This window comes from Phaenicophaeus curvirostris, chromosome 4 (assembly GCF_032191515.1).
Source record: "Phaenicophaeus curvirostris isolate KB17595 chromosome 4, BPBGC_Pcur_1.0, whole genome shotgun sequence".
In the NCBI taxonomy this organism is placed as follows: domain Eukaryota; kingdom Metazoa; phylum Chordata; class Aves; order Cuculiformes; family Cuculidae; genus Phaenicophaeus; species Phaenicophaeus curvirostris.
In genome coordinates, this window is record NC_091395.1 from 5754198 (window position 1) to 5766862 (window position 12665).

The 12665-nt window shown below is 40.7% G+C and overlaps 1 protein-coding gene across 1 annotated transcript in view; it reads right to left on the reverse strand.

Annotated features, from left to right (window-relative positions):
• NDNF (neuron derived neurotrophic factor) overlaps nucleotides 1–12665 on the reverse strand; it is an 88398-nt gene that overhangs the window by 52481 nt on the left and 23252 nt on the right. The window contains exons 7-10 of the mRNA XM_069855199.1: nucleotides 9815–9943; nucleotides 6614–6730; nucleotides 3265–3390; nucleotides 1112–1273 (exon numbers count right to left, since the gene is read on the reverse strand). Coding sequence (XP_069711300.1) covers nucleotides 1112–1273; nucleotides 3265–3390; nucleotides 6614–6730; nucleotides 9815–9943 — 534 coding nt within the window. The remainder of the gene's footprint in view (nucleotides 1–1111; nucleotides 1274–3264; nucleotides 3391–6613; nucleotides 6731–9814; nucleotides 9944–12665) is intronic.

Sequence of the window (12665 nt, forward strand, 5' to 3'; positions counted from 1 at the left end):
GCAGTCTTGCCTGGGGAAACTGCATTCCTAAAGCATTCACAGCCAGAGTGTCTCACCCTCAGTAGAACCTGATTTCTCATGTAATCCCATTTCACAGCAATCTACCAGGGGGAAGATACTACTGGGTACAAGCAATAGCATCTGGGATTTTGCCCTTACAGTTTAATAGCAGTGTTGTTAGCCCTGCCAGTAGCTCATCTGCTGCCCCAGAAGGTGTACAGGAAACTGGGATTGTGCAGTCTGGCTACAGTAGTTTTGCCTGACAGCAAGTTATATTACCTATGAATAAAGAAGCCGTAAGCAAAGACGACCGAAAAGTCATTTTTCCAAGAACCAAAACAGAAAAAAAAAAACCCAGTGTAAGACATGGAAATAGGACATATTTGTCAACAAGCTTTCTTAGACCAAATAGAGGGAAGAGGCCAGGATAGAAGTGACCACAGCTAAGTTCTCGTTTTTGTTACTATCATTTACGAATTAGAACTGGGCTCCAGATCCATATTTATGAATTTGGGTAACTACATAGCTAGAAAGGGCTCATGGAAATATATTAATCTAAGAAAACAGCAAGAGTCCAATCAAACAGCCTTATTTTTTTAATTAAGGAATGACCACCAGTATCATTGAAAGCAAATGTTTAATAATCCCCTCCTTCTTCTCAGTGGTATTGCAGATAAACAGTATTTGCCAAAGTAAATTTAAAATATATTAAGGTTATATACTTAGGGTATAACTCATCAACCATATATTTAAATTGCTGCAAGTTTTCCTCTTTGTGTACAGATTTCTGTTGGTTATGCTTTGATTTGCACATGGCAATACTCTGTGCAATTCAGTACTGAGGATATTGGAACAGCAAGGAAGAAAACACAACTATGAAGAGAAAAATCAGCATTTTGGGGCAGATAGTAAGGGAAGGGAGACTGAACAGAGATCAGAAAGGCTGTTCCAGACCTAATTCTAATCCCAGTACAAAATCTTGATCTGGAACTGATGAGAAACTGGGAACTGGTGAAGATGGCACTGTGGTAGCACCACATCATTCTCTTGTGGTCACCACGCTGTGAGAAAACCAGAACCCTTGTGAAATGGAAGATAGTGGGATCCTTACCGAGTGTTGTTGCTGCTGCTCATGTGTCCTGCAAGATGCTGGGTGTACTCGAGGATCTTGATAGTGAACAAGCAACCCACAACTCCCATAATTGACACATGGTGAGAGGAAGAGAGGAGGTGGGTAGCTGGGCCTCTCAGATTGCACTGGGAGGTCTTTTGTCTGTTAAAAAATAAGAAAAGCAAGAAGAAACGCATTAGTAGCAGGATACAATGACCAACAGAATATTCACTCACAAATTCATCAGTAAGAAGCAAGGGGGAAGAAACCCTCCTCTCTCAGCATGTGTCACAACACTGCTCGTTTAGAAACTTTGGACTGTTCATGTTTTAAAATATTATTTAAGAAAGCTGACTTGTGTCACACCAAAGTCTTGACACTTGGAAGAAAATAATAGTTTCAAGGTATAGCAAACACATTTCTCAGTGTTTTCTGTATTCAAGAAACATTTTCACTCCACACAGTAGCTCTCAACTGTTTGAAGCCGAACTACAGGGACAGTCTCTTGTATAACAAGAAAAATAAATAGTTTTGGTAAAAGACCAAAGCGGATGGCCTCGAGACTTGGGGCTGCCTTATCTTAGGCCCTCTATGTCCCAGCAAAGTCAACGGGAATTTGCCTACGGACAGAGCACGAAGGAGTAAAAGATGAGTCACAACTAAATAATTAGACTTAAGAAAAAAAAAACCCCTAATAAATATTCTATATGATTCCTCTCATATTTAAACTCCTTCACAAGCTCTGTTTAATCAAATCTGAAGTCAGGAAGAGACAAACAAGATGATCTCTAGTGTAAACTGTCAATGCAATGCAGGGACAGTCAAGTTTTATATACATATTACACAGCATCTGTACAGCCCTTTTGGGTATGTTATATACGTGCAGTGCTGTTGGCATTTCTCCTGATCCAGAGGACTGGGGAGAAGTGGGAAATATCTTTTGGCCCTATTTTTAGTCCCCTTCTTCACTGTCACTGCTGTGAGAGGCTCTCACAGTGACCACTGACTGGCTAGGGTTGTACAAGAAACTTAGTCCTTTATATCCTCTAGAAAATGCCAAAATAAATAGAAAGAAGGTGTCTTTGAGTACCCGTCTCCTACAAAAAAAAAGCTCTTCACCTTATTGAACCACCCAGGAGTGGTTTGGTGGGTGGAGGAAACATACCTAAGAATTATCACATGCAATGCTAACAGATTTACCCTGGGATGCCCTGAGTGGTAAACCATAGCATTTTCCTCTGGTATTGCTAGTTTCACATTGAAATGAAAGGCTTCCAAGCACCCATAAAAGCAATTGCAAGTCTGGGGCCTCACCCAGCATCGGCAAGGATGCCCAGCGTGCTCTCTTCTCCTGATAAAGCCAGTGAGGGACTCTTGACAGCACCTCGTCCCTCATACTATTGCAAGACCTAACCACTACCAATGTGTGGCTTGGTAGAGAATAAGTTTCTAAAGTTTCTGTTTCACAACCACGATGGGGAGGACAATAAATCATCACAGAACATTTTGGTAATTGGTCATTCTTTTAAAGCATTGCACAATTTTGTCAAGACAGGAAACCATGAAATTTCATGATTTTTAAAGGAGATTGAGAAAGCTCAGAGTTTTGCATGCCATGATTTTACTATGGCTTCCTGAATGTCTGTGAACACAATCCTGACATGACTGTGAAGAGATTAAAAGAAGGATGTTGCAACAAAAAGCATTGCAGTGGCTGCCCAGCTAATTTGTAAGGAGACAATTTTTTTTCCTCAGTAGTATTAACATCAGTCTGTAATTCCACTGCAGAGGTCAGGATTAATTACAGAAGCTTTTTATTTCAAAAGTTGGTTTGATGTTACAACTCCTTTATCAAGTGCCAGTGAAACGATCAACTGTCCTCTGGATTTGTTTTTGGTTTCCCTCTCTCCATTTTAAACTACATTTGAAGTTTTTGCAATGAATACTCCCTTCATCTACTTAATTTGGAAGTCATCTCTAATCATTTCTCATCTCTTGCATTGCTTCAGAATGATTTCATCCCAGGTGGTGACCTCACATAAAATGCAATGTCAATTAAGGAAAGCCAGAAAGCCTTGGGTTGTGTGAAAGTGAGAAAATAAATATAAAAAATACACATGTGCTGGCAACGGTAACTTTCTATTGACTCATACCTGAGAGTTTAGTTTATTCAGTTGAGACTGCAATCTCTCATTGATTTTCTGCAATGCTTCTTTCTCCTCATTAAGTCTCTCTCTGTCGGATCTCTCCTTTCTGAAGTCTTCTTCGTATATTTTTACCTGCAATCATTATGACCCAGTATGTGAATTTCAGCACAGCCACAATGGAAGTTTTCATTCATTTTATTGTTTGGTTGCTTTTTAAACACGGGCCAAGCAGTGGGGTGCATTCTAAAGGGATCCCTCCTCCTTACAATCCTGCAACCAAAGTGCCCTTCGGCTTTTTTATGACCAATGTAAAATCACAAGCAATGACTGCTCTCCAAAGGCCCCTGTCAATCAAAATGGTTATAGAATCACAGAAAGGTTTGGGTTGGAAGGGACTTTAAAGCCCACCCAGTTCCAACCCCTGCCATGGGCAGGGACACCTCCCACTGGATCAGGTTGCTCAAAGTCCCTTCCAATCTGGCCTTGAACACCTCGAGGGATGGGGCTTCCACAGCTTCCCTGGGCAATCTGTACCCGGTGTCTCACCACCCTCACAGGAAAACATTCAATCTATATTCAATCTAAATCTGCCCTCTTTCAGCTTTAAAACCTCCACAGCTTCAGTATTCGTAGACTCTAGTAATCTAAAAGGCAGATAGCAGTTAACTATTATAAATAAGATAGTGAATACTAACAACATCCATCTTCTTAAGGGATAAAAAGTAGCAGGACAAACATTTTTAGCAACATAACAGCACTTTTCCCAGTTTTCAATTACAAGCACTTTTAACTGCCCCCTGCATTCCAGATACCAGCAGTTAGCAGCCTGGAGGAGATTGGAAGTGCTGGCACAGCATGAAAAAACTGACTTCTAGCACGCAGTCTGAGAACTTTATCACCTTATCCAACCTAACGATGAGCCACTATCATCAAGTAATGCCCTGCCTTTTTTATAACCCTCTGAACACCACTGGCCTTGAGTCTTCTTTGCTTTATGCCTTTTCGAGCAGCTTTACTTCACCCACTGTGCTAGCTGTCTAATCACAGCGTGGCCCAAAGGACAAATCTGTGCAGAATATGTGATAGTATTCAGAGCTGTGGCCACATATTAATGACCAGAAGACTTAGACTAGTCAGGACTCTTATGGAATTCAGCTGAAGTACTGTGGAAAATAAAACTGTAGGAAGCTACCGTGCCTCAGGTGTTAGGTTTCTAACTGCACATGGAAAAAATAATGGGTCCATGTATCTTTTGTCTGCAATACTGGACATCTAAGTCATCCTCTCAAACAGCAGCCCAAGGAATCTACCTTTCTCAGGGAAGAAGCAGAGAAGAATGGTAAGCACACAATTCAAAATGGAAATTCAGAGGTTTGATGCTGTTCCTAGAAGATAAGCTGCCTTTCAAAGACTACAGGATGCAATGACTTAACTCTTTTTACGTTGCCGGGAATCACAGCGCTTCATCCAATTAAAAAATATCTGACCATCCCACGCACATGCAGCAATTGCATGGATTCAGAAACAAAACACAAATTTGTAAATTAATTCATGTTAAGCTGTCTGGTTTAATTCTTCGGCTAACGGGCAGGCATCCGCCTGGTAAGAACCTAGAGTTTGGTGGCACTTCTACTGACAAATAACAGCAAAAGTACATTGGGATGGGAACCACCACTAGAACTTTCAGATGTACTTTCTTGTCCTCTTTGTTGGTCACTAAAGCTTGCTGACCATCTGCTTCCAAAGAACTTGCTTGCTGTGGCTTACACCCAACCCGTCATACAGATCCAGTTTTCTTTTTGCTGACAGCAACACTATGACTTCATAGGAGGACTAAAGAAATGTTAATACCTCAGGAAAAGAAAAAAGTCAACATAGGACTCTATAAATCATTTTCACAACTTGCCTGTTGCAGCTAAGTTTTGCAAGGTTATTTTTCGGACCAAACGGTCCCTCACTAGATATAACCCCCTCCAGGAATAATAATGTTTAAATGGAACAAAGGCCTTCTGCGTGGCCATGCGGGGACGCAACTCCACAGCCTGTGCCTGGAAGAGGCATGCACAGCCCTGACCCTCTGAAGCAGAGGCAAAGTTGTCACTTGCAGAAATCTAGGTCTTTTATATCTCTGTCCATCTACACACTTCTCTCCTCAGTATTTCCTCATTTCTTTTCTCCTGATTCCCTCTCTGCTGTCCCACCTCCCTCCTGCTCCCCAGCTGCATGATCTGCTAAAGCTGAATCACTTCATCATAGTTTTGCCATATACTCTGTTGCCCTGAGAAAGAGATGGACACCTCCCAAGAAATGAACACCTTCATCTCTTCTGTCCTGGCCAGGGATGGGTTGATGACAGCCAAGCTCTGGTGAGACTCTGTCACGTAGCTGTTTGTTCCAAGAGTCCCTCTTCCGTACAGATAGAGCCTTCTGCCCCATTTCGTGCAGAAGGAAGTCTGGACTCACTGTACTGATTTATACAACAAGAAAAAGACATTCATAAAATGGATACCCCATGAGAATTCTGAAAAAAAATTGGTTTACTCTATTTTATTGTGTAGAATGAAATAACTCATTACTGTACAACCAAGTGCAGGATTTTATTCTCCAGCATGTGGCAAGCATTACATTACAGAGCAAAATCTGGCTCTGCTGTCAAACGTGACAGAAACAAGTATTTTATTCCCACTGAATGAAATTCCCACTCTGATCACATCCATTTGTGTGTCAATAATGTTAACCCTAACACTGTCCAGGATGACAGACCTAAAATGTGAAATTATCTGAAAAATAACATATTTTTAAACAGATTCTTTTATATGGAAAGGAAAGGAGTGCATGAAGTACTCGATTTGCTCTGAAGAAAGTTTAAAAAAAAATAAGTACACCTCTCTGTAGTAATTACTATGCAGATTTTGGATGCAAGTCTTCTGTCTCACATATTGAGAAACTGCAATGAAAACAGTTCAGTTCTCCAAGTCTAGGATTCTCAGATAATTCACTAAACTTGCAGTTTCTAAAGAAAAATGAGCAGAAGACCATCAGTAACTCACACAGCTCAGCATTCCCTCTGGGTGAAATTGAGCACCTAGCAGAGAGCTGGCAGGACATCTCCCAGAGTCAGGAGAGCTGTTCTGCTGCTTTGTGCCCTATATAAGTGCTTACTCTGGTCCTTTGCAAGGACTTAGTTTCACTGTGACGACAGCATCTTAGGAAACACCATTTGAATGGGCTGCAGCTAAACAGGTTCTTCCTTTCAAAAGCTCTACATAGCAAGCCAACCAGGCACAATTCTCGGGAGATAGGACAAAATTATGCTGTATGAAATTCATCCAAGCTTACTTCCAGCTGTTCTCACCTGCTGTCTCAGAACTTCGAGTTGGGTTCTCATGTCCTCAAGGCTTTTCTTGTCACCCTTCTCTGAAGGAGTCCCAGGAACAGGCGAGTGCTGCTTTTTCAACACATCCAGAAGGGCCTGCAAGACCCCATAGCAAAACTATTACACAGATATTACAGAATCACATCAAAAAATAAAACCAACAAACTTATAAATTATTACAATGTTTACTCTGTGAATAAACAGATTAGAGTGAGTCACAAACTTGGGGGGATTTCCCCTTCACTTACAGTTGTTTCATTTATATACACTGAATATAAACCTCATGAATAACATACATGCATGACGTGGTCCAAAGTTTTAAAGTGCCCACACCACATCCATGAATTTGAGACACTGTTGTTTAGGGGACTGTGCTGTTACTACAACCAACATTTACCTATAGAAATCGCAGCTGCAGGTCTAATTCATAAACACCATTTCCCTGTGCAAGTCAGAATTTAGGAAAACAAAGGTGTCTGAACTCAGCTGAGGCCAACAATGAGCAAACTAAAAACCCCAAGAACATAAAAATAATATTCAAAGATGGCCAAAATATATGACTACAGTAAAGTTTGACTGAAATATTTTTTGTACTAAGAGTACAAATTTCTTCAACTGGAACCGAAGTAAACCCTCCAACTGAGAGGAAGTTCTGTAGTCTCCACAGCTTGTCACTAGAGGGGGTTATGAATACACACACTATGCTAGTAATATTCTCGCTCTATTTTCCAGTCACTCTATTTTCCAGTCAATTTCTGCCATAGTTCTTTGGAGATTTTGTTTCTTTTTAACAGTATTACACAGCTTTCCCTTGGACTGGAATAATTCTTAAATCATTCTTACTCCTCTCTGTTTATAACTACACGTTACACATATATATTTTACTTGACTAACAAAAATATTCAGTATTCTTTACTTTTCAATCTCTCATAAGACACAGACCCTACATCCATTTTAGAAATTTCAATGAGCCCCAGCTCTTCCTTGCTGGCCACATCCCATTCATGCCATAAGGGAAGATAACTTGGAGGTGGAAGAAGCAGAGGGGAAAGCAGCCAAGCAGGAAAAACAGTACCTAAAGTAACCCAAGGATACTAATTAATTGATATTAATTATCAAATGGTAAAAAAAAAAAAAAATTAAAAAATAGCACTTTCTGTGGAAAGCACAGAAAACTGAAGCTTTTTATCTGGTGAGCTACTGTCCTTATAACAGGGGCAAAGTTTGTGTCATGTGTATAAAAAAATAAGGTAGAATGTATATATGGGAAGATGAAGATACAGACAGCTTACTGATTAATCCTCCTTTTGCCCCTCTGCGCTACTGCTAATCCTTTTAAGGCTATGACATTGCAGTGCTCTGCACAGACAGGAAAACAAATAATAAAAACACTGGCATTTAGATTGGCCATGGATCATGAGCAGCAGCAAGATACAGCACTGCAAACTATTACGGCACTGCAACATCACTTTCATGACGCGAACACCAAAGTCTCTATCAGACTCTGTATTTTGGGTACTCTGGATGGCTGGATCAAAGTGGGATAAAACCAAAAGCGAAAAGGTCAATGTACTTAAAGTAAAAAGGTTAATGTACTTAGAAACAAGTAGCAGCATCTTTTAAAAACTAAGAACTAAGCAGCTGAAAATCATTGAGATGAAAGAAAAAACCATGCGTATTAGCATACATAGTTGTATTTTGAAAGACAAGAAGAGATGGGTTGACCTAGCTAAATTGTTCTTTGGTGAAAATATAATTCCTCGGTAGCTGTAGGGAAAGAGCAAGTACTCCTGAGATGAATCAGATTTTCACTACAGGACAGTTCTGCTTCATGGAAGAAGTAAAGCAGATCTGTTCGTTACGACCACCAGAAGAACAAATTAATATCATCCGTTCAGAATAAATTCAGCCCAATTGAAACAGATGAACGCATCTAATGAAAGGAGGGTTGCAGCTCCAGAACAGCCTCCCAACAGAAGCATAGTAGATAGTGCTTAACTATTTTTAAGGAAAAAGCTGTTTGATTTTGGACAATTCGTAAGAACTTCAAGTCACTGATCTTGCAATAACACGGCACTAGTGTTAAAAGAGCACAGAAGGTCCCTTCCAGAATTATGAGCATTCATAACATGGGATCTGAAGGATATAAATACACAGAAAATCAGTAAATTACTTGTGGAAAACTGTGTTATATTAAATTGATATTTCATTTAAAAGAATGGTCTGTTTACCCATCTGTCTTGGTTCCAACCACATCATAAGCTAAGACACCAAAATAAAACATTGAAATAAGTTGTTTTTTTTAAAGTAAGATCTTGAATTAAAGTTACGCTGAGGCTTTGAGTAAGTCCTGTCAATGCATTTCAGAAAGAGCTAAAGATCAGACATTCTGTCAGATTTTTCAATATGGCAACATTAATTCTCTGCCTTGATTTTGCACATCATGGCCCATTAGCTTGTATGTCGCGTGAAGTCGCACACAAATGGTTACTGCAGCGCATTTCCTCAGGAAGTGTTTGTGGTTCACCATGAAATACAAAATTGTTAGAAAACACCCACTGCTTTATGTGATCGTTTAGATTAATCAAAGTTACATTTATTACTTTCCCTCAGTTAAAACAAAAAAAAAAATATCCCATTTAGGAATTTTATGGCAATTTCCTCAATGAGACAAAGATTCACATAATCCTTAAATGTACAAATATTTATTTATGCATGTATAACAAAGGTAAGACAGAAGCATGGCTTGTGAAGAGAAGCCATTAGTCTCCAACACAGAACACAGGTAAAACAGTAGTTTTCAAACAGTCTGATTTTTTTTTTAATCACAGTGTTTCACTGAATGCATATGGAAGCATTTTTGTGCCATTTGCCTTTTGTTGCAAAGAGGGAGAATGTAGAAAGAGGTTAGACTTGACGTGTAGAGAGTTTTCACAGAAGTCCAAGATCCTCCTAACCTCCCTCTTTGCCATGGAACCCTACTACCTACCAAGAACAGCCTGCACAGGTATGAGATAAAGTAAGTTCCTGCCTATTTCCCCAGATCCCAAATGGTGATCATGAGTTTGCTGCCATGAACAGGTTGCTCACCCAGGATTGAAAAGATGGGCATCTGGTAGTGTCACTGCTTGACAGAGACCCTAGAATTAAAGAGGTCAAGTGGCTCACTTTTGTTCATACCTTATTGAGACGGCTTATTTCACACTCATAGTGTTCTTTCTTTCTGATCATTGAGGCGTTCTTCTGCTTCAGGAGCTCGTTCTCTTCCTTCATTTCACGGAGTGCTTCACTCAGGACCTTTGTTTCTTTCTGGGATGTAAAAATGCAGAGATATGCTGCTGAAATGCAGATGGAACCATTTTTCAAGAACAATTCTCAGAATATCTGCTGTCTGGCAGATGTGCTGCATTTTTGTTGTCCCCAACACAGCTGGGAAGGGAGGCGACAGGAAGGCGGATGGTTAGTAAAACCCAGATATGATAAAGTCTGTTGAAATTGTTTTGTGACCACTCAGCATATGATGAGACAGAGACAACATACCAGACTAAATCCCCATTATCTACAGTCTGCAGTTGCACAAAGGCATGAGAACACCAGCAACAATACCATATACGTGATTATCACAAACCTGTGTTACTCTTAGGTACTCGTAGCGTAAGGCTAGAGCTAAATGCTGATGGAGTCCCAGACATTCCCAGTGTCACACAATATAAAAGACAAAATCAGATCTCACTAACACATAGTTTGAAAGCTTTTTCCACTATGAAGAGACTGAGGGAGATCTCAGCCTGCTTTAGAATTACCAAGCTACCAACCACAGCTTAAAAATCCACTTGGTTTGTTCCATCACAGTTGTTGTTGACTTGAACTTCACCCTCCTAGCGTGTGTGCACCCGCACTGCTGCCACTCCAGCAAACTGCCAGGAAGATGTCCCTACTTGCAACAGGATTTACACTCTAGTCTTCCTAGATGGTATTACAGGAATTATTAGGACAGATTTGCCAAACTTGAAGTTTGATTCTCTTCCCCTGTGGCTTTCACCACAGCTATTTTCCAATTTACAGTGAAGGCAGCTAAGATCCAAATCAGACACTGAAGCAAATTGCATTCTGTAAGAGACTAATGGACTCCTCACTAGCCCACTGTCATCAAACTGCCTTAAACCAAAACTCTTTAGACATATGAAACACAATGTACTATTCCACAAAATTTCTAATATTCTTCTGCAGCCGCTTTATGTGATTAAAAAAGCGAGATCCAACCAATCACATGCACAGGACATCATATAAATGAGTTTTTTTCCTGTGCAACACGCATAGCCTTGTGCAGCCAGCTCCTAGGCATTTACGGTTTGGGCTGATGAGAACTGTATTACCATGTGCTAATTGCTCACATAGGCAGCTCTATTTTGCTTTGTTCTATGTTTGCTGGAATGCTTTATTTTCTCCAAAAACTAGGCAAGATTAGCAGAGTATCTCTGTGTTAAGTATAGGAACATATCTAGGAGCTAGCTCAAACTTGCACGTGGATGTATGTCTGAGGAAATTAAAACCAAAAAACCCTAAAATCCATATAGGCTTCTAGCTATGCTCTTCTCATCGCCTTAGCCATCCTCCTCTCCGAGTTCCTAGCACACATTCTCCTCTAACGCTGACACATAGTCATTTACATCTGAAGATTTCCAGTTTGTTCAGGTTTTTGAATCGTCTGAATTCTTACATCTTAGTACTTCCTATCTGACACTGAATCTTAGGTATTACTGCACCTACATTTTCCACTGACTGGGCTGGTCTTTGATCCTTGTGTACATAGTCACAGAATCACAGAAACACAGAATCCTTAGGTTGGAAAAGACTTTTGAGACCATCAAGCCAAACTGTATCTGTCCACTACTAAACTGTATCCCTAAAGTACTTCATATACCTGTCTTTAAAACACCTCTGGGGACAGGGACTCAACCACCCCCCCAGGTAAGCAGACTGTTCCAGTGCTTGATAAACCTTTCAGTGAAGAAGTTTTTCCTAACATCCATGCTCAAAGAGAACATAAAAAATTAAATCTCTAAACCGGTTAGTTTTCCTCTGTTGCCCATGGAAAACATGGGGACAGATTACCATTCTGTGAGCGCCATACCTTCAGCTGCATTAAAAAAACCCCACAAAACAACCATAAAATAGGCCTGTAAGACAGCAGCAGCATGTAATCTGTCTCAGGGTTGTTTGGTGCTGCTGTTTTTCCCAACTGGCTCGGCAGAGCACTCAGAGAATTGCCACCCAGAGTAAATAAATTTAAAAGCTACTGTCAGGCTGCTGGACTAGATCGGCAAGCAGAAAACAAACATCTTACCACTTTGCTCTGGCAATTGCCCAGTACAGCCCATCCCAGCTGTGTGGCTACAGGCTGGGTAAGGAAAACAGTTAAAAAAGAAGGAGTTGTTACCTTTTTTAAAAAAGAAGTATATACATGGCCACAAAGATGACCTGAGGGCTGGAGCACCTCACATACAGAGAAAGGCTGAGAGAGCTGGGGTTGTTCAACCCGGAGAGGAGAAGGCTTCAGGGAGATCTTAGAGCAGCCTTCCAGTACTTTAAGGGAGCCTTCAGGAAATCTGGGGAGGGGCTCTTCGTCAGGGAATGCTGTGATAGGATCAGGGATAACAGTTTTAAGCTGAAAGAGGGCCAATTTAGATTAGATATTAGGAAGAAATTTTACCCTGTGAGGGTCGTGAGGCACTGGCCCAGGTTGCCCAGAGAAGCCATGGCTGCCCCATCCCTGGAGATGTTCAAGACCAGGTTGGATGGGGCTTGGAGCAACCTGATCCAGCAGGAGGCATCCCTGCCCATGGCAGGGGGGCTGGAACTGGATAATGATGAAGTCTCTTCCAACCCAAATCATTCTATGATTCTATTGTACCTTTATATGCGTGCACACACACGTATAAAACTAAATGCAGGTATAAAAAATGTTTGCTGTTGCAGAAAAGAAAAACCAACCCAACCACAAAGCCCTACAAATCTTACCTCAGTCAGC